We start from the raw sequence: 27,223 nt of genomic DNA on the forward strand, positions 1-27,223 counted from the left end.
GTTGGAGCGGTGTTTGTGGCGGCTGGGCCACTTCCTCTAATCTGTGACATTTGTACCCGCTGTCTCTCTACACCAAGGCTTCCCGGTTACTAATGATGTCATCGCCCACGTCAAAGACGCTCTCTCTGTACAACAAACTCCTCATGGCCAGATATATAACTCATATTAATGATTACTAATACTGATGACTGCTCTGCTGGGCATCTCTGACGTCATGTGAGACCTCGGACGGTCACCGAGGAGAAGTTACCGGAGGTGAAATCTCACAGAAACTTCCACTGAAGAGAGAAAAATATATGAACATGTAGAGCGGAGAGATAGATGCTGTTTGGTGATTAGTGTTTGAGATCAGAGGTTTTTAGCTGTTGTTTGCAAAGCCTGCAGTTTTTTGGCAAAGTTATCGCTGAGTCATTGGTATCGATTAACAACCCCATTAACCTCCTGCTGCTGCTGCTGCAGATGTTGTGTGGTTAGTTTGTGCTCTGGAGAGGTTTAAATCCGATTTCAAGAGTCCTCTGAAGAGTGAGTCTGGCTTTTTAGAGACAACAGTCAACTATAATAACTTTATTTAAAGGGATAGTTCAACATTTTGGCGAATTGGCCCATTGTCATAATCCCTATAGTCATAGCAGTAGGTTCGTTACCTTTAATTGTCGGTGCAAGCTATTTTTAGAACGGTGGAGCAGAGCGGCAAGCTGCTCAGAGCTACGCTACAGAGGCTCATGGGATTTCTTGGTTTCCCTCATCAAATTCATCAAATACACAATCCAACAACTAAAAATAGCTTGCACCGACAATTAAAGGTAACAAACGTACTCCTAAAACTATAGGGATTATAGCAATGGGCCAATTTGCCAAAATGTTGAACTATCCCTTTAAAAAGCACCTTTAGTTTCTATACAGTTGGTGCTTAACTATGAAATTATGCATGTAAATAGTAAAAAAGCAACACAGAATTTAAAAGTAACACAACATTGTGCAGTTGAAAATGCTTTAATAAACAGTTTAACAGACACTGGAGTTGGTTAACCTCAGGTACGTGGGTGGGAAGCTCCACAGCAAAACAAGAGACCGCAGTTTAAGAGCAATGTTGTCTGATCTTGTGGATTAAAAGCTTGAAAAGGTAAAAGTTTAGTTTGGCTGTAATTGTATAAGATACTTTGAATTCTTATGTGGAAAAAGGAGGTTGAATGTGATTCTTCTAGAATAATTTCACTGTCTTTCAAAAGCGCAATGGAAAACATGCTGTTATGAACCAGAGTGACATGATTTAAAGCCTGATCTTTACCTCTATTAACATTAAAACATTATCTCCTAACGTACTAAGCCTCGTAAGCCCGTCATCTCAGCTCTGACCGGTTACTACTGATGTCACTGTGACTTCACCAGCATCAGGTCCGCCCCACTAATTTTAAACGGAGAGATAACACCGTGCCAACAGGAAGGAAGTCTGGAGATGAGATTTTCTCTCGGTGGATGCTGCTGCTGCTGCTGCTGCTGCTGCTGCTGCTGCTGGGCTTAAACCAGCGTTTGAACCACTGTGTCAGCCTTTTTTTTTTAAAGCAGAGAAGAAACGCAGCCTTGTTTTCAAACTGTCAACCATGTATTTAAAAAAAATTACACAGCGGGTTGTGAAAGAAAATATTAAGCAGCCAGAGAGAAACTCCGTTGTGATTCAGCTTGGGCTCAGAAAGTTAAAGAATCAGCAAAAGCGGTGTCGTAATGTTTCCGTCAGGCAAGCGAGTGGTGCTTTGCTCCGCGGCCTCGGTCTGATTGTATAATTATGCGCCAGGCTCTGGGGAAATCAGGAGGTTTTCGGTCGGGAGGGCCGCTTAATTTCACCCCGCCACGGTGCAGAATTGATCATTAAAAGTTACTCTGCAGTGGGTTTGTTTTTTATCTCTCATGGCAGAAGTCGGCTCATACAGACATCTGAAATACAGACAATTAATTATAGCATAGAGCCTTTTGTGACTGACCATTCAGATTAACATCATCTGAACTTTTTCCGGCCATTTTGTTCTTTTGCTCAAACTTCCTCCTTTTCTTTTCCCTCTTTCTTGAACAGAGTGTTGTTGAGTTCCCTCAATGCTCATTAGCGAGCACTTGGAAGTCGTTGCCAAGCAAAGTCTCCCTAAAAGCCGTTCTCTGTGCAACTGTAATCATTGAGCTGTTTGAAACCTGTCACTCAGGGACTCGTTATTAGCCCGCAGGGTCAAGAGCGGAGAATTTGGGTGTGACAGGGATTAATATCATAATATCACAGTCTTTAGATCTCTCATTTAACCCCTGCTTGCAGCCACCCTATAATCGGGCCTGCTGCAGATTATTATGACCTGTGATTTTACTCTTACAGTCGAAGCATTGTGAAGTCCACTCCATCTGCTACTTCGTGATGAAACCACAGGATAAGATTTTGTTGTATCATCAAAAGAAAGACCACGTTTCCCATGAAATCCTGTGCTGCCTTGAGGAAGTGAGCGTGCTGCTGCTTGTCCCTACTCCTGGTGTTATTTCTGTTTTATCTTTTTTTTGTGTGTGTGTGTAACACAAAGACAGAAACTATGTGATAGCACCAGTTGATAGCAGCAAAAAAAAAAGAAAGAAAAATGCTTGAAGACCACACTTGTAGCTCAGACCACATACAGGCACAGGAACAAACGCGCATGTTGTATTTACAGCTCTTTAACTGATGTACCATAATTACCGTGATGGTTTATTGGTCTTAAAAACGCTACAGACTTCCATGGTTATTTATCCACTGTGATTTACTCCAGTGTCAATACTGCACCGTCATTTACTGATAATATCTGAGCAGTCGATTACAAGTGTTGCCTGTTGACTCCACTTGACCCTCGTCATGTGAGTAATGTTTTATTGACGAGAGAAAACAGATGGAGAGATAGACGATGGGCTGCAGCCTGGAAACAGTAATCAGGTTTCCATCCAAATGTATCAACATTTTTGGTTAATTTTGTGAAAAAGCACAAAAAGGAAATGCAGATTTATGCCCGTTTCCATTCGTTATTGTTTTGCGATTATTGGGAGAAGAAGAGTGCGGCATGAGATTTTTACAATCTGGAGTCACGTAAACATGACGTACCATGAGTGACGTAAAATCTGGTCCAGTCATTGTTTATTTGCGAAACCTGTTTCGATAGCAAAAAGTTGCATTTTCCTTTTATCGATACACTGACATATCAACCCCCTCCAAGCGTAAAAACCTTTTTGACTATTTCTGGCGTACCCATCCAAGTTTGTTTTTTTTCTGCAATTTTTGAAAATGCAAATCAGGTGGATGAAAACCTATCTAGTTTTAGCTTGTTGTGTTATCGAGAAATACTACGAAAGTTATTTTTCAGCTGTATTTTAGACTTTCCTAATCTTATATCTGTAAAAAGAAGATATATTTGTGGTTTAAAGACCAAAACTTCTTTTCTCTCTTGATTGACTCACAGTTTTTTGAGCAAGCAAGGTGTCGAGGTGGGAGGGGCTTGCTGACTGCTTTGTTGTGACATCACAAAGTCACAGCAAGTCCTGACAGCTGGTTTTTAAGACTCAGTTTCTGAATACAGGCTGTGTTGCTTTTCTCTGTGGACTGAGGCTTTGATACTTTCACAGTATTAATACAGAACCTAAAGCTGCTTTATAATAAAAAAAAAAGACAAGACAACACTGGACCTTTAAGAATAACTTCAACTTCAACTTCAAAACATCATTTTCAAGGGGAAACAGATAGTGTAGTGTACAGATAATGGACCTCATCCAGTCTGAGGAGGAGGAGGAGGAAAAAAAATCACTCAAAAACCACAGCAGGAAGAAAAGTGGAGGACATTTTGGGAGAGGGATTTCCCTACCAATATGACAAAGCAGAAAACCCACATGAGGTGAGGAGTTTATATGTTTTCTAGCAGCTTCCCTGAGACAAACATGTAAACTGGCGTCCATGTCAAAGTACATCTGCGATTTCGCTCTCTTTTTCTTTTTTCTTTTTTACTTTATGGGGCTATTTATGTTCATAGGCTGCTGACATTGCCCCTTTTAAAGCTGAGATTTTATTTTGATCAATTTCCTTTGGTTTATCACAGGCGCTGGCTGTACACATAAGGATTATTGCCAGTAATCGTTTTATTGCTGGGTAAATTGACATAGCGTCCTCTCAGTGTTGCTCACTTTTTTTTTTTGTACGGCTTCCGTGCTTTAACCGGTGGTGACAACAGCATAAGGTAATGATTGACGGGGCAATGAGTCACAGTGTTAGGGTACAGTGTGTCTGACTGGGTGGAACAGGAAAGAGGGAGGGTCGAAAAAAAAATTGGAAAAGAGATGAGTGAATGTGCAGATGAATGAAAAGAAAAGCAGACATTTTTGGACGTGAGGAATGTTAAATAGGTTTAAAAAAAAAAAAGACCAACAATCTGTAAAATCAAACATTGACCTGTGGTTATTATCCCAGCTCTTTCTTTTCCTTATGGGATGTTTCAAAACTCGGCCTGTGGCTCTGGTCTCTGCAGACAGCGGCGGGTCAACCACAGGTCACTCCAGGACATCTACGGAAAGCCGTGAATTTCATAGCAGCTGTCAATCGGTCACGGTTTCGCCTCTGACATCCGTGCAAGGAAGAAGGGATTTGCTAGTGCCTTCCTCCTCCTCCTCCTCCTCCTCCTCCTTCACATTCGTACAGTTTGGGAGCTGCCAGTCGTCCAGTGCATCCACAGATCTACTGGGAAAAACCAAGATGCTTCCACCGGTTCAATCAGAGGTGAAGTGTTGTTGCCTGGTCACAGTCTTCACCTTTTGAAAAAAAAGAGCCTGGAGCACTAATGATTGTTTTAGTCTTACTTCATGCTTATGAGGTTTTTTGTTTGAGATAAAACATCATGCGTCACGTGTCTCCTGGGGAGATGTTGTGGGTGAAGTGTAATCCAGCCTCTGAGCCCCTCTGTGACCCCCCCCACCCGGTCTCTAAATAAGTTCAAGCAGGCATTAATTAGATGTTATGTTAACGCTGAATATCATGTGAAATGAGGCTGAAAACCACCAAGCAGGGCCGTCACAGTCATGACATTTTAGTTGACGATTAGACTAATTGCTGTACAAATAATTGGGGTCAAAGCAGAAGTAAGTGGTCCGGTCGTTTTCGCTAATGCTGCGTTCCAGGCAGGCTTTTGAAATCGTAAATTACAGCTTCAAGTCACAACTTACGACTTTGTAGCGTTCCAGGCAACCCACTCGTGTTTTTCCGACCTGTTTTACCGGTGAAAGTCACTAACGGCCACTCGTAACTTCCGACCCGTGAACTCGTACCAGATCGAACTGGTACCACTTCACGGTCGGAAAAATACGAGTTTCCTTGAACGCACCATAACAGTCCTCGTCCCTACGTCGCCACGTTCACGGCGTTCCTTGGCTGCACACACAGCCCTGCATGCCGTTCTCTCTCCTCATTGGATAAAAACTGTAGGATACGATAAATGTTTTCTCTTCGGCTCAGAGCAGAGCAGAGTGACTGACAGACCCGTGTTTCAGTCCAAACACTCTATGTAAGTGATTGCTGTCGGAAGATATAACTATTTAAGACTTATATTAACACAAATATATCACTTACTTCTGCTTTAACGATTTAATTGTCTTTTTCTGTTTTCGTTTTATGGCACTATTGTAGTATAAACCTAAACATAGTTTAATAATATGCATAAACCTTATGAAGAAGAAGAAGAGCCATTTATTGACTTTGCAACTAAATCCATGATGCATATGTCAGTAGATGTTCAAGAAGTGAAGCACCTTGAGATAAACAGTTTGTGGTGCTCCAATCGTGTGTCATTAAACCATAGAAGAAAAAGAAGGGGATGCAACGTGATGTCATTAAAAGAGGACCAATCAAACCTCAATTGGTGGAAAGCGTCGACGAAACTGATGGAAATACAACATTTCTGTTTGTTTCATCCAGCTGTTTTCATACAAATGAATGGAAACCATTTTAACAAATATGCTAAATAATTAATTGTCAGCTCAAATAGTTGCAATCAGGCAATTAATAATTGTGAAAGGCCTGTAACCAATGCTTTGTGTCAAATAATGGCACAGTTTTCTTGATCAATAGATCGTTTGATGCCACCAAATGTACATTGATTGTTCAATTCTCAACTCTTTATCAATTATCTGTTAAAAAATAAGTTCCATCGTCCAAGCAGTTGCTCACCTTCACTTTTTCTTGACTAATTGATCCATTATCTATATTTTGTACATGATTGATATCAATATCAATTAGGGTTGTGAACGATAAACCGATGCGACCGGATATTCGGTTTAACAAGTGAGAGATTCGGCTGTATCGGTAGCAGCCTCCTGAATCGATACAAATTAGCCATGAATTCCTAGATGAATCGGTTGTAGAGTCATGAACCGGTTATCGCTATGGGCTAGAGTGCTTAGTCGTTAGCGGTGTCTTTAATAGCTCATAAATCAATCAACGGGCCATGTATAAACAATTTTTTTTCTGCGAATATCTTTGTTACAACACGATTCGCTAACTGGAGTAGTTTCATGTTGTGTCCAATAACGGAGGGGACGGGGGTTTAACAGATGACGTCCTGACGTTAGCTTTGCTGCTGCTATTAGCACACTCCCCATCCAGGAGCTGCTCCTGTCTCTGCTGCTGCTACAGGTAGACAACCTGGTCCGACCTGCGGGTGTTGAACACCGGACCCGACGTGGAAGCATAGACGAGGCTTTTAATTAGCTATAACTCTAAACCTGGCTGAAAAAAAGCAGCCGTCTTCGCTGTAATCGCCGCGACCGACAACTACGTTTCGACGTATATGTTTTGATATGAGCGTTAGCTGCTGTTAGCCACCGCCTGTAGCTCAGCTAGTTAGCTTCATCGATAAACAAACGTAATACGTAGCGGTCTTGTTGCTAAGGCAACTCCGCTGCCAGCCCCTGGAAGAACCGGTTCTTAGCTCTGACCCAGCAAGGAGTTGGTGCTGAACCAAGAACTGGTGCTGAGCAGGCACTGGCTCCGAACCAGCACCGGAACCAGCTCGGTGGAAAAGGGCTAATTACAAAAACGTTCTCACAGATATTGGTCCATGTCAAAGAATAAATACATTGACATGTGATTTTGTTGTTATTCTCTTTTTCTTCTTTTTTTTTTTTGCCAGTGCTTTAAAGCAACAATGCTTGGGGATATATATTTGAAAAGAAAATATTGTAGTACTACTGTAATATAGTCACTTTCATAGAATTCTTTATTTTATAAAATATCTAGCCTACAACAAATATTAACCGTAGAATCGAATCGTCCTACACTGTATCGAATCGGATCGAATCGGTCTGTAATAAAAGGATATCGTTTTTGAATCGAATCGTAATCTGTGTATCTAGATTCATATCGAATCGTTTATCACAGAGAGATGTGCAACCCTAATATCAATATGATAGTAGAGTTTTGCAACGATAACCAAAAGGTAACTGTACGAAACCTATATTTGGGAGATATATAAACCTAAGTAACAGGAATTTAAAGCCCAGCTCTCAGTTTTCTTCCCGTATTGAAGTTTCTACATCAGTTCACTTGTATTATTGGTTTGTTCCAACTAAACACCGATGACAGCTTTCCTCAGAAGTCCCCGCCTCGCTGCCTTTCCTGTTAATCCAAGTCAGATTCCTAGTATGAGGTCGTTCTCCGTGGTCGTCGTCGTGGTCCTCCTTCTCCTTGCGGCGCGACAGTTGCATCATATGATATTTAAAGTTCCTTCTTCCTTCCCCCGGCATGTGGAAACCTTTATGAAAATTAATCGAATCAACTTCCCAGAGACGCACATTCCTTCTTTATTCAATTTCCTCTGACCCAGTAAATATGATTTAACATCTTTTTTTTTTTTTACAAGCATCAACATCGTGGCCCTCCGCCGCCGCTGTCGCTGTGATGTCAACGTGTTCCAGAGAGATGCTTGTTTGTGTCACGGGGGTTACATGAGATGCCGGTTCCCACGGCAACCAGACCTCGGGAGTGCAAAGTTCAAACTCTCGCTGGAGTCTTACGTTTTCTGTGTGTGGGGTGTGTGCAAATCACTCTGCAATAGATAACATAGTGTGTAGGTTTTGGCAGACAGCGCCGCGGTCATATGACAAGGAGTGTGTGTCGAATTTTCTGGAGTTTTCCTGCAGGAATTAAGAGTCTGTGTGCGTTTATGTGTGTGTGTGTGTGTGTGTTTGTGTGTGTGTGTGTGTGTGTGTTGTTTCTTCCCCTGTAACAATGTAAGATCATAGACACACAGACTCAGCAGGAGGTCGACTCTCTTGCTGCGTCGCTGACCCATTTTTGACAAGAGTTGCTGGATCAGTTTGCTTCTTGTTTTTGTCTTTGCACTTGAAGTTGTAGCAGAGTGTGTTTGTGTCATGGGTTCACTTCACACACACACACACACACACAGCCCCTCTCTTTAGTGGCAGCATGGCAGCTCAGTGGTTGTTAACACCTACATGTTTGTGTGTGTCCTATAAAGACACGTCACTTTAAGTTGCTCAGAAACTGGATGGAATAACACTTTTTTTTGTGTGTTTTTCTTTGGATGATTGGCGTCGCAGAGGAAAAAGTGTGTGCTGCAGCAGCAGCGTAGCAACTGCACGGCACAAATGAGTTGTTTGGCACCGGTTTAACACTTTCTATTTCCTGTTAATTTGTCACGGTTCGGGGGAAAACACCGTCTTGACTGGTGGCTGGTTTCATGCAGGGTCTCCAGGACCACAATGAAGTTACTACAAGTAAATCGTTGGTCGTTGTGAGCGTTTCCTCTCTTTGTGCTACATTCAAGCTTTCCCAGTTTCTCCTCAAGTACCTTCTTCAACTGAATGAACACATTTCATTCATTTTTCAAGCAGACGTTTGTGTTTGTTCTGTCTCAAATTACAATTATTCCTTTGGTGCATATTTGCTGTACAACTTCAGTGGAGAGGAGAGTAACTGCTACAGTCCAGTCCTGCAGACAGTGTTTTAATGGAAGCTGCTGCTGCTGCTGTTGCTGCTGTAAAAGGAATTTGACTGTGGTTTTGAGCTTTATCTGCTTCAGATATACAGTTTTTGTATATCTCATGCAGTTGTAACTCAGACCTATTGTGCCAGAGGAAACGTAAGGTAACGGTTCTCCTGAGGTCACAGCCGGGGTAAGCGTTGGTTACCCAGCTCTGACATTTTAGGTTCATGGTTCTGGCTCTGAAATATTTTAAGACCCAGACTGTTAACGGTTTCCAGCTTTTATCCAGAGACCCAGAGTGTGGTTTTAGTGTTGCTGCCTGCAGCTATTCATTTTGTAAACTATATACTGTATGTCGCTTTTAAAAAAGAAACCTCATCTGATTTTTCTTTCACCATTTTCCTTATCAGAACGAACGCTTTTCAAAGTTTGATATCGAAAAGAATTTCAATCCCTGAATGGACTGAATAGACAGAGAAACAAATAAGCACCCACCACAACCTGACGTGTGTGTGTTTGTGTGTGTGTGTGTGTCATACAAATCAAATCCCTCTTCCTGACAGACGACGGGATTCAAAAGGCAGCGGGGTCAAAGACCTTATAAACAAGTTACCTCACTTTTTTTCCTTTTTTTTTTACACACATTGACCCACTGCGGCCAATCAGGGAGGAGATTATAAAACTCAACCAGCGAGTCCTCAGCTACTTCCCAGACCATATTAGCCACTCGTTACTCATCTTCAAAAGCCTTGTGGGAGTGCGCCGGTGGAGTCCCACTTCCACAGACGGAGAAGTGAGAGAGAGAGAGAGAGAGAGTTGTGGATCCTCGACTGTGGATTTTATTGGAGACCGTGGAGAGAGAGAGAGAAAGAGGAGGAGGAGGAAGAGGAGGGGAGGGGGTCCGCCGGGAATGAAAGATGGGCTGGAAGTTCTGGACTAAACAGCTGGACGAGGAAGAGCTGGTTGAAAACGGTGAGTGTGTGTGTGTGTGTGTGTGTGTGTGTGTGTGTGTGTGAGAGAGAGAGAGAAAGAGTTTTGTTGTTTCTGATAAAGTCTGAACTCTGAATGTCTGTTTAGTGAAAAATGAGCGTTAAAGGCTGATTTCATCTCTGACACAGCAGGTCAAGTTGGAGTTCATGATTGTAGTTTCTCAACACCATCACTGCAGCCCCCTCTCTGTGTGTGTGTGTGGGTGTGTGTGTGTGTGTCACGTGGTTATATGTGATGTTTTATAGCAGGAAAGCGTCTTTATTGTGTTTTTGCTGATACCTTGTGGAGTTTGATCAGATCATTTACAGCCCACCAGGCCCTGAGTCATGTGGTTAATGTTTGTGCTGCAGAGAAACAGAGCTGTTTGCTGCCTCTGTGTGTGTGTGTATGTGTGTGTGTATACAGCTGTTTTAATAGCTGGATTTGACACAGAGGTCGAGCGCAACAGATACATGAAGAATCCCAAACAGTCTTATCTCAGTTTATTCCCCCTTTCCTTCACATTAGAGGTCATAGATGCTGTTGTGTCTCTCTCTTTTTCTTTTCCTCTCCATCCAGTCTCGACCTCAGAGCTGAGGTCAAACTCATAACCTCACCACTTGTTTACTTTTTGTTGTCTTGGCTTTTCTTTTTCATGCAGTGAATACAAACAGCCTTTTAATCGCTTTAGTCTGAAATCCCCCTGTGTATTATTATTATTATCTCTCTCTGCGTCCTTGCATCACTCAGGAATCAGGATCATCTTAAGACTTGGAAATGACAAATTCATGTTGATGCTTCTTTTTTTTCCCTCCCCCCTAAAGTGTGTTTTGGTTGACACGAATAGGGTGAAAGGGTCGGTCACAGTTGTTTTGTCTTTAATGGGGCAAATCCATCCAGAAGACTAGTAGAGAGGCCAGTATCACACAAATACATCAGATTTTATAGACAAAAAGAAAATCTAATTCATAGGAAATGATCCAGATCTTACATTGAGCTCTCAAAGATTTCCATTAAAAATGTCTCTGGGAAGGACTAGGATGATTTTAAAAGACACCAATTGAGTTAAAATGTTCAATTTCCTCTTTTTAAACCGCCTTAAGTTCATCTTACTTCACTGGATGAATACGATTCAAAGACTTTATTTGTCATCCCGCCCATGTTACATGGAAGAAACAAAATTCTGCTTCTCAGGTCCTGTGTGTGATTGCACAAACCCATTCACACTGAGGTTAAACCAGACATTGGTCACTGAACATCCATTAACCCACAACAATATAACAATATGGCTCATTATGTACATTAAATCTCAATAGGGTTGGATAATATGACTTTAAATTAATTTCATTCCATTCATTCCATTCATTACATACTTCACATGTTTGCACATTTACATGATGTACCATAAATGACAAGGAGCAGGATGAAGAAAAACTTATGGTACCTGCCCCTTTCTCTCCAATCACATTGGCTTAGTATCAACACCAATATTATACACTATTTAATGATGATGAAACATATAATAATAATAATAAAAAGAAAGCAAACAAGCAAAATAGCAATGGACACTGCTCGTCTATCTATTTTTTCTTTTCTATCTATCTTTTCCCCCTTCTTTTTCTCTTTCTCCACTTGTTTTTTTCTTTTTTAAACATTTTCTTCAACTGAGATACACTTGTACAACTTTTTATTTATAGTAGTATAAAGAGAAGTATAAAGAGGTTCTCAATTCAATCTCAAATAAATGTCCTTTATGAAGTAATTATGACCTCATTAAGACCAAACAGTCAAAGAGTTAGCCACGTACAGCAGCCATACCATGATAACTTGAGCCCAAACAAGCCACACACTCCCGTCCAGTCAGTATTTCAACTCTCCAACACTTCATTTTACTTGAAGCCATTGAGCCACTAGTTGAGACCTGGGTCGTTGTGTTACATTCCAGCTTTCGTTACCATCAGCTGACTCCTCCTGTTTCTGTCAACTTCTTAGACAGTCATGCTGTTTCGTAACTTGAGACTGAGAGTTTTGTAACCTGAAGACCCAACGACCCGGCAAAGATATCAACAATAAACGTGTTTTATCACCTCAGGTCACATCAACGGGACCCTGCTGATGTACCTGTGAGCACGGCACTTGAACCTTCAGCTCCTCCCGGGGCCTAATGAAGGTTGCTTTTGAGGATACCGTGCAAATATATGTGTATATATACAGTGAACAGTGCTTTATGAGGAAGTGATACCTTTTTTTTCTTGGTTTTTGGTTTTACTCTGACTGACCTTCTTATTTATAAAAGGAAGTTTTAGGTGTGAAAAACTGTAGGTTGTGTCTGTCTACGATCGTACACTTTAAACTGCTTCTGCACAATTCACAGTTATGTCAGAGCTTATATAAAACCAATTTGGAGCTCTGATGGAGATAAATGAGGTTGTGTTTGTCCAGTTTTTCTGCACAAATAAGAACAAATTGAATCTACACTTGAATTTTCCAGCAGCTGCTTTTTCATTAAAGTATTTTTAAAGGAATTTTAATTCACATTTTATCAAAGTTTAAGACTGTGGAATAGACAGAGGTTGATTTTGTGCGACAGGTTTTCTTGTTTGCTTGTGTCCCAGTTCAGTGACACAGAAAATTAAAGAGTGTTTGTATTTATACACCCAGCAGGATGTTCTTGGAGATGATTCATGTTTAAACCCACTGGTCCAACCAGTCGGCTCAGGTGTGGAGATACTTCTCTCTCTGTAATGCGTGACAGCTTCGTGTCCACCCCCGATAGTGACGAGCTGGGAATGTAACTGATGTTAAGGGACACGAAGACGGAAATGTATTCTTATCCAAATGGAGAAAGTGAAGAAATCTGGAGTCTGACCAGCCCGGTGTTAGTTTCTGCTCGTGAGTGAAAACTTTTTAGTCCCTGACATGAATGTAAATGTTTGTTTTTTAGTTTAGTTTTGTGACTTTATTTTGGTTTTGTAGAATCAAGTAAACACATCAATACACAACATTATATACACATATGATTTAAACATAAATAAACAACAAACAAACTCATTTCAAGTATAAATCAAAAACAAAACAAATGTACGTTGACCAAAAAGGTGTAGGCTGAGAAGCTTCTTACATTGACAGTTTCCGTCAACTAATTTTAGAAATTTAGACAAAACAAATCTTCTGTATATTAAAAGGCAGTTTGCAAGCACACTGATATTAATTTTAAATACGTTTTTGAATCTATTAAGTGTGTTACATATTTTCATTCCTATTTCTAAATAGATTGACTCGTTAAATAGATCCTTGTTTCACATTTATTCGTGCCAGCATACAAATCCCTCTCAGTACATTTGCATGTAGCTCAGGAAGCACCATCTCCTCCTCCACTATGTTTACGTTTGCACTATGCCTTCTATTAACGCTCCAATGAAAACATCTTTATTTCTTCCCAGACGATTGTTTTTAATGCCACAATGACTCATCTTCAAGCCGCGGCTCTGTTGTTGGTCGTCGTTTCCTGTTTCTTGCGCAGCGCTGGTTTTGATTGGCTGCTGCCGTCTGGCATTCTGCAGCTCAGGCTCTGCCACGTACTAAAAGCCCTTTTGTTGTGGAGCCACTTGAGAGATTGCAGCTGGAGACAATCTCACAGCTTTCCTTTTTTTATTTATTATTTTTTGTATTATTATTGGTTTTGTTTGCATCTTTGCTCATCAATACACCATTGTGAAGGATGGTGTGTTATCAATATTACAGCAACAGGTCACAATGCACATTCTCCCTCGCTCTTTTGTTCACTGTTCTGCACCAGCAGTCAGCAGTAATAGTGGGACTGCTACTGCTAGCACTTTCTCAAGGCCTGTGTGTGTGTGTGTGTGTGTGTGTGTGTGTGTGTGTGTGTGTGTGTGTGTGTGTGTGTGTGTGTGTGTGTGTGTGTGTGTGTGTGTGTGTGTGTGTGTGTGTGTGTGTGTGTGTGTGTGTGTGTGTGTGTGTGTGTGTGTGTGTGTGTGTGTGTGTGTGTGTGTGTGTGTGTGTGTGTGTGTCCGTGCTCTCGGTGCATGACTCAGTTTTTAAGATGGGGTCTCTAAGAGGAGAGAGAGAGGGAGAGAGCCCATATTTCTGCTGCTGACATGTCCAATTTTGGAGGACAGAGGCTGCTCTTGTAAAAGAAACTCTCATCAACACTCACACTACTATTAAAGACCTGAATGTATTGGATGGATTTTTACGATGTATTAAATTGTGAACCGAAAGTTATAGGTGAGACTTCTCCACTGACCAACTTCTTCTTCCCCTTGTTTGTGTAGCTGTATTTTTTTTTGTGAGGTGCAATGAAACCTGCAGTCTCATGCTGTTGAATTAGGTGGCTTGTAACTTTAAATTAGAATTGGTGTTGAAGAGACCCCGAGGAGTTTGCTTTTGGTTATCGAAGAGTCTCATGTGGATGAATCTACATTATCCACACTTGTTAATGGGTCCGTTTTGGATAAATATATCGTTTTGTCTTTATAGTTATTTTGATATTATCATTTAGTGGTCGACTCGCCCAGCATTTCCTACTTTCGGTTTCCCGGACGCTGCCCGGCGGGTCATGGGAATAACGCCGCCGAATGGCCGCTTATGGTCGTAACTACAATATCTTGTCTTGACACCTTGGTCAAAGTTATCTGAGAGCTCAAGTCTCCTGGGTTTCCCGTTCTTTTCTTCCGTTTTTTCACATTTTAAAATTGTAGAAAACAAAAATAATACACTGATATTGCTTTAAATATCGCAAAAGAGTGTTGTTATGTTTAACTTCATGCCTTTTGGAGATCGTTTCACCTTCTATTTCACTTCACATTTACAGAAATGTTGACCAGGGGCGGCCACTGTATGTTTACATGTGTGTCATTTAAAGTTACTATGTGCAGTTCTGACCACAAAACTAAAAAAACTAAACATAAACAGGTAACATCGAAGTTTAAAAACAACAGGAAACAAGAGGTCGGTGTTTGAGTGTGTGAGACGATGCATTTAAAACGTTTCTCTCTCTCTCTCTCTCTTGCTCTCTCCTTCTTTCTCTCTCCCTCGTACTCCCTCTTCATCCTTCCCAGGAGGTTATGAGGAGTACAACAACAGCAGCAGCAGCAGCAGCAGCAGAGCAGCCGGTATGAACGGCAGCGGCCCCACTAAGCTGGTGGACCCGCTGGAGGACCCGCTGCCCGGACTCGGCACCTACGAAGACTTCAACACCATCGACTGGGTCCGAGAGAAGAGCAAGGACCGCGACAGACACAGAGAGGTACGGCACGCTACGCTACGGACCAACAAACAGAGCTGCGTTTGTGTTTTCTCCATCTGGGGAACAGGAAACTAATGTAGTCTGGTCATTATTCAGCAGAAAGAACTCGCTGTCCGAAGACGAATTGATCGGATAAAGCTCTTATTGTCTTTAACTGTACGTTCAGATTAAAACACCACACACAAGCCTGCAGCCACCATGTGAAACCTGGTGTTTTAGTGTGAACTGCACCGCATGGAGACTGGAGAATACAGGTGCACTGTGCAACTGTGTGTGTGTGTGTGTGTGTTGATGTGGACTTTGTGGTCCACTTTCACCACATGATGGATGACACACTTTATTAAGTTTCACAGCAGCGCAGGAAACAGGTCAATGTGCATGAAAGATAAAACTCCACAACACCTGAGATCAATGTACTTCAATCTGACTTAATATATAATGTAATATGAAACAGGATATGAAAAAAAAAAACCCATCAGGAACATGAATGATGGTGATGATGATGATGATGGTGATGGTGATGATGATGATGATGATCGCTCTCTAATATTGATCCCTCCATCTTTTGCCTCCGTGTAGATCACCAATAAGAGCAGACAGTCGACTGTGGCTCTGCTGCACAGCGTCAGCGATGCCTTCTCTGGGTGGCTGCTCATGCTGCTGGTGGGACTCATGTCAGGTAGAGCACACACACACACACACACACACAACACAATACACACACACACACATACAGTAGGTGTGATTTTCAGTCTGAGAAACTGAGACTTTAACGGTTTGTCGTTTCCTGTGAAGCTTGAGACACCACAAACCAAATTCCCCCTCACCTCATTTGAATGTCGGAGGAAACTTTCAATAGCACGGCGTCTTAAACCGCAGTGAATTACACCCAAACCATCTGCACTGTTAACCGACACTGACACATTTACTACACTAACCAAACCATATCACTTAGATTTATCAACTATTTTCAGACACCTGGTGCTTTACATGTCACAGTCAGTACGTTTACATGCAGAGCTAAGTGGAGCTCGGCTCACAGCTCCATTTGAGCGTCTCATCGGAGTTCTGTCCTTGTCCCAGTTTACATGCAACCGGGAAAATAGAGTAATTGACGGTGTCGGCCTCCTCAACATAGGTGGTGGTGGTGAGCGTCGTTCCCGTGGGTTAATACGGACCGCTGTCACCTAGTAAATAACTGGAAATAAATAACTTAGAGTTCGCAACCACAGTTGCCGAACGGATGCAACCGGTCTGGGATGAAAATATATTGGACGTCCAACTTCCTTTTTTTTTTTTTTTTTAAATGAAACACATCTCCTCCCTGGTTGCACTGTTTTTTTTTTCTTTTGCCGGGCTTCTATGCTCCACTTTGTGACGTCTCTTCTGTTCCTCATTGTCCAGTTTCAGTCAGAATGAGGCGTTTACATGCAGAAGGAAACCGGTTTCCAGTCACATTATCTGAGTGTTATAGTCGGACTAACGCATTTACATGCACTTTAGGGGGGCGGCAGTGGCTCAGGTGGTAGAGCGCTCTGTCCCGGTTGCTGCCGTAGTGTCCTTGGGCAAGACACCTTACGCACCTTGCTCCTTGCTCGTGGTTCGTGCCTTGCATGGCAGCTTCCGCCGCCAGTGTGTGAATGGGTGAATGTGATGTACTGTAAAGCGTTTTGGGTATCGTTACAGGTATAGTAAAGCGCGATATAAATACAGACCATTTACCATTTAGTAGTTGTCCAGTTATACTCGGATTAAGGCAATAATTAGTTTTTTTCAGTTGTCATGTGAACGTACTGACTGTGGTACCGTATACACTGTTCTCTGTGGTGTGTAGTTATCAGTTAATAACCTGTGTAGCATCAGGACTGTTTGTACCTTCCCTCTCGTTTCTGTGCTGCCTGAATCAGCTGAAAGTTAATTCCCATGCGGAGACAGACAGCAGGTGTAGAGCCACGAAACGGCACCGAAAATAGGCAGGGTGACATATTTATAAAGAAAATGAGTCGTTATTACATTGGCGAGAAGCCTGGCAGGTTGTTTCCTTCCTTTCTTGTTCTTTTTTATATCTGCAAGGGAAAAGCTTAAAGAAGTAAACTTCAAACACTGGGCTGAACAGAGTGAAATGTAATTTATTGTAATGTATTGTATTGTGTTGAGCTGACCCAGCTCTCCTCTCTCCCTCGCTCCTCCAGGAGCTCTGGCCGGCGGCATCGACATCGCGGCCCACTGGCTGACGGACATGAAGGACGGCGTGTGTCTCATCGGCTTCTGGTTCAACCACGAGCACTGCTGCTGGACGTCCAACGAGACCACCTTCCAGGAGAGGGACCGCTGCCCACAGTGGCAGAGCTGGGCCGAGCTCATCACACGCACATCGGAGGTAGAAGGACATGAAAGCTGAAAAAGATGATGCTCAGTTAGATGGGACGGGACTGTCCTGTCCTCTTGTGACTCACTATTTTGCAAGACTTGATTTACCGTCAGTGAGGAGAGTTTGTACTTTAACACCAGGGTTATTTGCACTCATCACAGCTGCACACTGAATAACAAACACAACAGTTCACACGCCTCTAAAGAACAGCAGCGGTGCTTTGGTTCCCTCTACTGGCCGTAAGCTGCCATGACACAGAATAACACTAGAGCTCAGTGAACAGAACAACACAAAGACGGTGTTTTCTGTGTTTTTGCTTGGTGAATTTATATGTATACATTTATATTTTCTTTAATTTCATGTTTTCAATCACATGTGCAAAATAATGCAAGCAGATATAGACATTCATGAAGGCTGAAGCCGTTGAGTTCAAATGTGCCTACGCCTGAATCTTCCCATTGTTATTTATGCTTTAACTAATGTTAACTCCAAAGAGTTGTGAGGGAAAAAAAATACTCAGAATATGTACCTTTTGAGACCAATAAAATAAAGAGAAACACACAATCATAAATAGAGCAGAGACAGAATAAGCAAAATATAGTATATACATAATGAGGTCAATTTCATAATTTTAACATCTCACAATAATTAGAAGAGCAGACACAGAGATCAATGTGTCAGAAACATTAAAAACAAACGAATATATAAATGTTATTGGCTGAAACTCTTATATTATTGTGTAGGTTTGTTTAGTTTGTATTTGCTGAGCTTTAGTCTCTTTTTAAATCTGTGTGTATGTGTGTTTTGTTTATGTGTGTGTGTGCTGTGCAGGGTCCATTTGCCTACATAGTGAACTATCTGATGTACATCTTCTGGGCGCTGCTCTTCTCCTTCCTGGCCGTCTCTCTGGTCCGCGCCTTCGCTCCGTACGCGTGTGGATCAGGAATACCAGAGGTGAGGCTTCACTCCACAACATCATGCCTTGTTTTTGTTATTTTTCCCTCTTCATTTTGCCTTTATTTGCTTTAGCGTTGCCTGTTTGTCTGTGGACAGGATGACTAACAGGATTTGTAGCTGCACATATTTACACGTAATTATTCTCCCAAGTTTAATCTTTTTTAAAGTCGCAGGAATAAACAGTTTGTCGTGGTTTGCTTTCATGCCAACGAGTGTTTGTAACACTTAGCCTCCGATACTTTATATTTCACTCCTGCAGCTTCTCCACTGCGGTGTCTGTTTCCATTTATTGATGTATTAATATCCCGACTCTGCGCCACCCTTCTGTCAGTGTTTACTTTCTCTTCTCCGAGGAAGTTAACAAGCTCAACGTTTTTCTTTAACTCTCCGGAGACACAAGTGGAAAACCCGATGGAGCACAAAAACTCATCCAAACCGATCTCATATACACAGATGAAAACACACAAACACGGCCTCTTCCTGAGTACACAAACGTGTTTCTTCGCCTCCGAACGAACGAACGGGGCCTTCCCTTCATTTCGTGGAACTGGAGTCCTGGGTCTCGCTGCTGCGAGGTCGGACGGTGGTCAGCCGCCTCACGCACACCAGATGAACCGCTTATTTAAAAGGAAAACATCCACAACACAAACTTCACTTTCGCTCCTTCGCTTCTCCTCGGTGTTTACGCCCCCCCCCCCCCCCCCTCCTCTCGGTTATACGCTCACACACGCATATCTAACCCGATCCCTCCCCTTTCATAAACACACACATGAGTACAAACACTTCCTGATCCCCCTCTACACACACAAACTTAATCCGTGTGCACACAAACACTCACTCTCTCTCTGTGCTCTGGCTTCCCGTCTCTTTCAGATTAAAACCATCCTCAGCGGCTTCATCATCCGCGGCTACCTGGGCAAGTGGACGCTCATCATCAAGACCATCACCCTGGTGCTGGCCGTCTCCTCCGGGCTCAGTCTGGGGAAGGAGGGCCCGCTGGTGCACGTGGCGTGCTGCTGCGCCAACATTCTGTGTCATCTGTTCACCAAATACCGCAAGAACGAGGCCAAGCGGCGAGAGGTGGGACACGGAGCAGGAGATGAATGATGAGGGATGTTATTGCTGGTCGGGGATTCAATAGTCCGTAGTCTTATATGCAAACTCCTTCATGTATAGGGTTAGAGATAAATAGTTGAATGAATGAATGAATTAAATGTTTATATCGGTTGCACAACACCAATATCAAAGTCAACATATTATACACAATTGCCAAGTGGATTTATGTAATAGTTATCTTTTTTTAAAAACAGACAGGAAACTATAAAACATAATAAAGTGGCAGCTGATGTGATAAAGTGCGTATAAAATGAGAATTTAGCCAGCACATATTACACACAATTGCAACCATACATTTCACACACACACAAAAAAATCATACAGTGGGGAAAAGGGAATAGGTTGAAGCCCAAGGTTTATATTTGCCTATCCTTTACACTTCATGAAATTAGATTAGCTAGAATATCAACAGTACAAAATAATAAGATGAAAGTAATCATTACTGTATTTTATCATTTTTCATTATTTTACATTTCAAGGCTTTCTTAAAAAGAACTACATGACTTAGATTATACTTTATTTATCCCCAAGGGCAAATTAGTTTGTGACAGCTGCCTTAAAAGAAGAAAAAGCATGACATTGAGTACTAAATAAATATATACATAGCTATGTAAGAAATTATACAAAGAATAAAATACACAATTCATAAAAATACTTTAAAAAGAAGCTGCTGTGCTCCAAAATAACAGATTAAAAAGTGCTTGCTGGTAGACAAAGTGCATGGGGGGTTAAAAGTGCAACAGAACTGACATAGGGATAAAAGACCTTCAAAAACGCTCTGTTTTGCACTGGGGGTGTTTCAGCCTGTTCCTGCGGGAGCTTTTCAGAGCGCTCCCTGTTACGTGCAAACTTCAACTCATCACTGAGCTTATTCCACATTTTAAATCCCAAGACTGAAACATGAAACATTATTTTATATCAGTTCTCACTTTACACATTTCGAAAATCAATAACACTCTTAAATTATAGTTTCCTTTTCTTAATTTAAATAACTGAAGAATACAAACTGGAAACTGGAAGGCTGTTACTGTTAGTTCCAGCAGCTTACGATGATTAGTTTCTGACATTTCATCGACTAAATGATCGCTCGGTTCCTCCTAATGCGCTGTGGTCACATTCAGCTTTTATCACAAGAGGCAGTGGGAGCTGCTCACTTTGATCTGACTCAGCCATTACCCAATAAATCAACTGCCTGAAAGCACAAATGCTGATGTAACAATGAAGACAACGTGTGGTTAGTACAAACAAAAAGCGATTCCCACGCCGAAAATAAGACAAAACGAAAACAGGTTACGAATCTTTCTCATCAGGCGCGAGGTAACTTAAATCCTCAGCTGATTAAAATCTAATATTTCTACACAAGTAGAATAATAAACTCCTGTCAAAGAAGCGCAGATTTCATCTTTGTTTTATTCAGATGTTGTTTTTTTAAATCTTTTTTTCTATATCTGTCTTGTAGGTGTTATCGGCGGCGGCGGCGGTCGGCGTGTCGGTGGCTTTCGGCGCTCCAATAGGAGGAGTCCTGTTCAGCCTGGAAGAAGTGAGTGCACTTATTATTATTCACCGTCTGCTCTTCAGTCGTTGATCTTCATCTGTTTAGACTGGCGATGAGACCCAAAACCTACGGCAGCGATGGACGACACTGACCTCATCACAGCAAAGCACGAAAAAACAGAATCAGATTTTTGTTTCCCTCCCAAACAGCCGTTATTTTAACCACAACCAGATAACAAAACGAACCCGACAGGATTTTTAATTGCTCTGGAGTTCTTGTTTAACTTTTTACTTCAACACTTGACACTGAGCTGGAACGCCCTCGGCTGCGCTGGCACCCGGCGTGGAGAAGTGTTTGCGTCTTGGCAGCTTCGTCAGACACCCGGGGGGCCGCTGGCGGAGGATGCTGGGGGTTTTTACTGAGGGCATTCTGACCGCACATGGTTTTTCTAGCCAAAACCTTCTGAGCTTCAAGGAGTTCAGACATAAAAGAACTGTTCCTGTGATTATTAATGCTGCCAAGTGGATTTATGTAATTGTTGTCTTTTTTTTTTTATTCATTAAAAAAAACAGACGGGAAACTATAAAACATAATAAAGAGACAGCTGATGTGATAAAAGGCGTATAAAATGAGAATTTATACAGAATGGGACACTTATACTTAATTATATTATAGATTTTTGTTTATATCATTAGATATATGAAATGGAAAAGATCCTAATCTTATTCTAAAGTTTTGTGAAGTTTTTGTGACGCCTTTTTAAAATATTATTCTTATGATAAATGTTCAGATCAGTGGATTTGTGTCGACTTATTTAATTTTCTAAGATTTTTATTTAATATTTTCAAAGAAATCCAGGTTTCTCTTCTCCTCTATATTCAATTCAATTCAATTCAATAAAACTTTATTTGTCCCTGGGGGAGCAACAGGGGTCTCCGTTGCCGCCCCCACCCTCTGGAATTCACTCTCCCAAACCCACCAGAGACTGCACAGACCCCCACACCTTCAAATCACTCCTAAACACCCACCTTTTAATCTGTAAATTCAATATGTCTCATTTTCTGTTCTTTTATTTCATATCTCTTTTTGAACCTTCTACATTGTTTCTGTATTTTAATTGTCTTGTTATTTTTATGTAAGCGTCTTGGAGAACTTGTAAAAGCGAGTTATAAATAAAAATGTATTATTATCATTATTATTAATATTAGAATAAGTCATGTTGTGCTGCTCTCCATCCATCCATCTCTCTCTCTCTCTCTCCTCCAGGTGAGTTATTACTTCCCTCTGAAGACTCTGTGGCGCTCCTTCTTCGCCGCGCTGGTCGCCGCCTTCACGCTGCGCTCCATCAACCCGTTTGGAAACAGCCGCCTGGTGCTGTTCTACGTGGAGTTTCACGCCCCGTGGCACCTGGTGGAGCTGGCCCCCTTCATCCTGCTGGGCATCTTCGGAGGCCTCTGGGGGGCGCTGTTCATCAAGGCCAACATCGCCTGGTGCCGGAGACGTGAGTGACTCGAAGACGCCGACTCTCTCTCTCTTTCTCTGTCAATCAAGAGCACACAGAGCAAAATATACAGAACACATGGCATAATACAATACCAGGGTATCCGCGGGGTCTTGAAAAGTATTAAAAGGTGATAAATCAATTTTGGGAAAATTAAGACCCTTAAAAAGTATTAAAAAGTCTTTTCACGACTTTATAAAGTCTTAAATTTTGAAGGTATTTTTTCTGAATTAGCTGTCCAAGAGTTTGAGCCCTAAAAAACATTGTGAAAGTGTGTGAATTTATTTATTTTATTAAAAAACAAAGATGAACATAACATAACGGTACATAAAAAAGAAAAGAAGATTGTTGTTTTGGTTTTTTGAGAGTGGAGCAATGTTTTTTTTTTTATTATTATTATTATAAACTTTGCCTTTTATTTATTATCCTAGCCTATTTTGAATTCTGTTGTATCATAGTGGTCTGTAGTCTTTATCACAAACTAGAACTGTTAAGTTAAAAGTGTCACTGATGTAAATGGTTACAGCTTGAAGTGGCGGTGAGGTATTGAAAAATATTGAGAAGGTCTAGAAAAAGTCTTAAAAAGGTATTAGAATTAACTTCAAGATTCCTGTATATACCCTGAATACAATAAATTACAGATCGCAATACAGACCAAAGCTATAGTTAGGACGGAGGGAAGGCTATTTCACCCCGACTACCTTTTCCTCCTGGCATTTAAAAGAAGAACAGCGGAAGGTACAAAGGAGTGTTTATATCCGTTTGTCTTTGCAAATGGGAGTCTAAGCAGTGAACCTGATGGTAGAAACTGAAACTGTTCATGTAAGGGATGAGAGCAATCGGACAAAATGGAGCTTGCTTTCTTGATCAGCTGTTTGTTATAGAGTTCTTGCAAAGTTTGTTGTGCAAACCCAATGATTTTACTGCTGACACTGACGACCTTATTGAGAAGTTTCAGACCTGTCTCTGTCTCTGACTTCACTTCTCCCCCTCTCTCTCTCTTCCTCTCCAGGTAAGACCACTCGCCTGGGTCACTACCCGGTCATGGAGGTGCTGGTGGTCGCCGCGCTGACCGCCCTCGTGGCCTACCCCAACAGTTACACCAGGATGAGCGGAGCCGAGCTGATCTCGGAGCTGTTCAACGACTGCTCGCTGCTCGACTCCTCCCAGCTCTGCGGCTACGAACAGGTCGGCTTGTTGAGTCCTCATCCGAGTGTGTTTGGGTGTAAAGACTCACTGTGTGTGTGTGTGTGTGTGTGTGTGTGTGTGTGTGTGTGTGTGTGTGTGTGTGTGTGTGTGTGTGTGTGTGTGTGTGTGTGTGTGTGTGTGTGTTGTGGGGAAGCAGCGAGAGTTGTTTTTGTAAAGAGAAAGAGACAGAGATGTTTGTTTGAACGAACCTCCAAGACAGAAAATGGCAACTAGACTTCTTTTAAAAGGTTTAATTACCAAAAGCAGCTGAAAAACGATGTCAAAACTTAGTTCAAAATTAATAATAAATTCCAAAAATAACAAAGATATCATCAAATTAATGAAATGTTTAACTTAAAGTCCTGGGAGTGATAGTCAAAAACTTTGTTACGTTTACATTGTTCAGACTGACCACCCACCCCCCAGTGACATGTGACCAAATCATGACGTACATTACGTACAAATTATTTGTTTATTCATTGCCTCATTATATGAGCAATGGCTGTTCTACCTGGGGTCCAGCACATACAAAACAATAACAAATATAGTTAAAACATTCAGAGTAAACATGAAAAAACAAACTAAAACCAAACTGCAATCATCCAGATATTATAAGAAATAGTTAAACAGTTTAAAAAATTTGCAATGTTGATTTAAGAAGGGTAGGCAAAATAAACTGATGCTTCAGCCTACACCTTTTTGGTCAAAGTGCATTGTATTGCTTTGCTGTGTTTTGTTTTGTATCTATACTTTTATATTTGTCTATTGTACTTGTTTTTACAAGACCGAAATAAACACACTAAACTAAAAAAAAAACAACAACTAAAGATACAACACAATACTTATAAAGAAACAGACAGTGATGTTAGAAGTTATACAATGCAGATTAAATGTTTCTACAAAAATAAACTACCAAGTCAACAACATACTGTATGTAACCATAACTGATGTATGTAATTGTGTTTTTAATGTTTTAAATGGCTACAACAGTGTTTGTCATCAGCTTAACACTGTGTTTGTTGTTTCTCTGCCCTTTTTTCTTCTGCCCATCCTCTCCTCTCTTTGTTTCTCTCTCTTTGTTCCTCTCTCATCCCTCCTCGCTGGCCTGCAGCCGGCCAACACATCAGAAACAGGCGCAGGAAACAGCCTGGCAGACCGACCGGCAGGAAAAGGCCTCTACACGGCGCTGTGGCAGCTGGCTCTGGCCTTGGTCTTCAAGATGATGATCACTGTGATTACCTTTGGCATGAAGGTCGGTCAGACTCGCTCACACACGTGCAAACATTACAAGCCGCATATGTGTGTGTGTGCGTGTGTCATCGCTCTCCTCTGTCATCCCTAAAAAACATCTCCTGACCGATGCCTGTTTTCGTTTCTGAACCAACGCACCCTTGTCCGACTGTGAAATCCCGACACGAGCAGCTGCCTCGGATACGACTGGAACCAGATTTCCAACTTCTGACTCTCGCTGACGTCTCTTTTCCCCGTCCCGCGCTCCAGATGTAGAGTAACTGAACCGATCCTGACAGGTTTTTAATGCACTGAGTCACAGCAACAACGTGACTCACCGTCATGTGTTCCCGCTGGAGGACCAAGTTATAAGTTAAAAAAGAAAAAGGGAAAGAAAAATATCTGTGGGCTTCACATGCTGACAAAGCCATAGTCACTTTATTAAAACTTAGTCATGTTGCCTTCTGGGTTCAAACATGACTCCACTGTGGTTTGGGTTTATGATGGTTGTTGGGTTGTTGTTGTATATTATGACTGTTTTTGTCGGTATGAATGATGTGAATTGTGTATTGATACATCTGCTGGGGTATTGTTTATGGATTTAAAGGGCAACAGTAGCTATTCTTACAGCAGAGAGTAGAGTTAGACTGATTAATCTGCACTGATTGGACATTTTTTTTACGATAAACTATTGTTATCGTCACTAGATCTCCACATAGAAGATCAGGGTAACACTGTTGTGTACCTGAGATAACGTTATTATATTTAAATAGGGCTCAACGTTGATCCTTGCTGAAGTTTTCCACAGTTTCGCTGCCTGTGTGATCTTGGATTTTTCCATGGAAGACAGTTGGGGACAAAAGGGATTGTTGTGATTAAGATGTGGTGCGTCACTCACATGCCGACAGCACTGACTCTGACTGAGCTGTCTGGCCTGGCTTATGTTTTCTTTCTTTTATTCCATCATTATTATGTCGGCCTTTTAAAAATCCACTGTCGTCCACCTCTTAATACAGTTTACAACGCCATCACAGAGTTGTTGGATTTAATGACGTCCACACGTTTACCTCTCTGCTCTGTTTGTTTGACCTTCTCCTCAGCTTCACTGCCATCTGAAATTAGATTAAGATTATGAGTCAGACTTCCCACAGAAACACATTCCCTTTAAAAAAACATGAACATTCAAGGGATAGTTCAACGTTTTTGGCAAAATTTGCTTATTGCCATAAACCCTCTAGTCATAGCAGTAGGTTCATTACCTTTAATTATCGGTGCATGTTGTTTTGAGATCGTGAGCTGCTTAGTGAGTGTCCCTCAAAACTCATCAAATACACAATCCAACAACTCCAAAACGCTCTGGTGGACAAGTTGTAACCTGTACATTCACCACGCTATGAGGTAATAATGTAACATTACAAGACAGAGTTGTTTTCGAGGCAAATGCAGCCAGAACTACTTTCCAGACACGGCTGCTGGGCGGAGTGATTTCAAAAGAGCAAGTAGTTCAGAGTATTTGCTTAATGTGTCGTAATGTGACATGATTATTTCATAGCGTGGTGAATGTGCAGGTCACAACTTGTCCACCAGAGCGTTTTGGAGTTGTTGGATTGTGTATTTGATGAGTTTGATGAGGGACAGGGCACCTGTACCGTTCACCTCCATTGTGTTCACTGAGCAGCTCACGTCTCTGCCCCGCTGATCTCAAAACAACATGCACCGATAATTAAAGGTAACGAACCTACTGCTATGACTATAGGGATTATGGTGATAGGAGGATTTGACAAAAATGTTGAACTATCCCTTTAAACATCTATTAACTTCTATTGAATAAATGAATTCACTAAGCAGCTCTGCCTAAAACATTGTCTCCTTCTCCTCAGGTTCCCTCCGGTCTCTTCATCCCCAGCATGGCCATCGGCGCCATCGCCGGCCGGCTGCTGGGCGTCGGCATGGAGCAGCTGGCTTATTACAACCACGACTCGTTCATCTTCAAAGGCTGGTGCTCGCCGGGGGCCGACTGCATCACCCCGGGGCTCTACGCCATGGTCGGAGCCGCTGCGTGTTTAGGTGAGGCGGACGGAAAACCTCAGGTTCAGAAAAAAGACGGGAGTTTATCTTGAAAGGAAAAACTTTTGATTTACAAGGT

At 41.7% G+C, this 27,223-nt stretch overlaps 1 protein-coding gene across 4 annotated transcripts in view; it reads left to right on the plus strand.

Moving 5' to 3' along the window:
- clcn5b (chloride channel, voltage-sensitive 5b) overlaps positions 1–27,223 on the plus strand; it is a 69,742-nt gene that overhangs the window by 3,245 nt on the left and 39,274 nt on the right. For 3 of the 4 annotated variants that reach the window (XM_083993245.1, XM_083993244.1, XM_083993243.1), the window contains exons 3-12: positions 15,032–15,219; positions 15,799–15,898; positions 17,412–17,599; positions 18,422–18,544; positions 19,421–19,627; positions 21,123–21,203; positions 22,425–22,659; positions 23,672–23,847; positions 24,959–25,099; positions 26,958–27,144. In XM_083993245.1, the coding sequence (XP_083849371.1) occupies positions 15,032–15,219; positions 15,799–15,898; positions 17,412–17,599; positions 18,422–18,544; positions 19,421–19,627; positions 21,123–21,203; positions 22,425–22,659; positions 23,672–23,847; positions 24,959–25,099; positions 26,958–27,144 (1,626 nt within the window). Of the gene's footprint in view, positions 1–9,841; positions 9,954–15,031; positions 15,220–15,798; positions 15,899–17,411; positions 17,600–18,421; positions 18,545–19,420; positions 19,628–21,122; positions 21,204–22,424; positions 22,660–23,671; positions 23,848–24,958; positions 25,100–26,957; positions 27,145–27,223 lie in introns of those variants that run through there. The other variant, XM_083993246.1, reaches the window with a different exon arrangement.

This window comes from Trachurus trachurus (genome assembly GCF_905171665.1).
Source record: "Trachurus trachurus genome assembly, chromosome: 18".
NCBI lineage: Eukaryota > Metazoa > Chordata > Actinopteri > Carangiformes > Carangidae > Trachurus > Trachurus trachurus.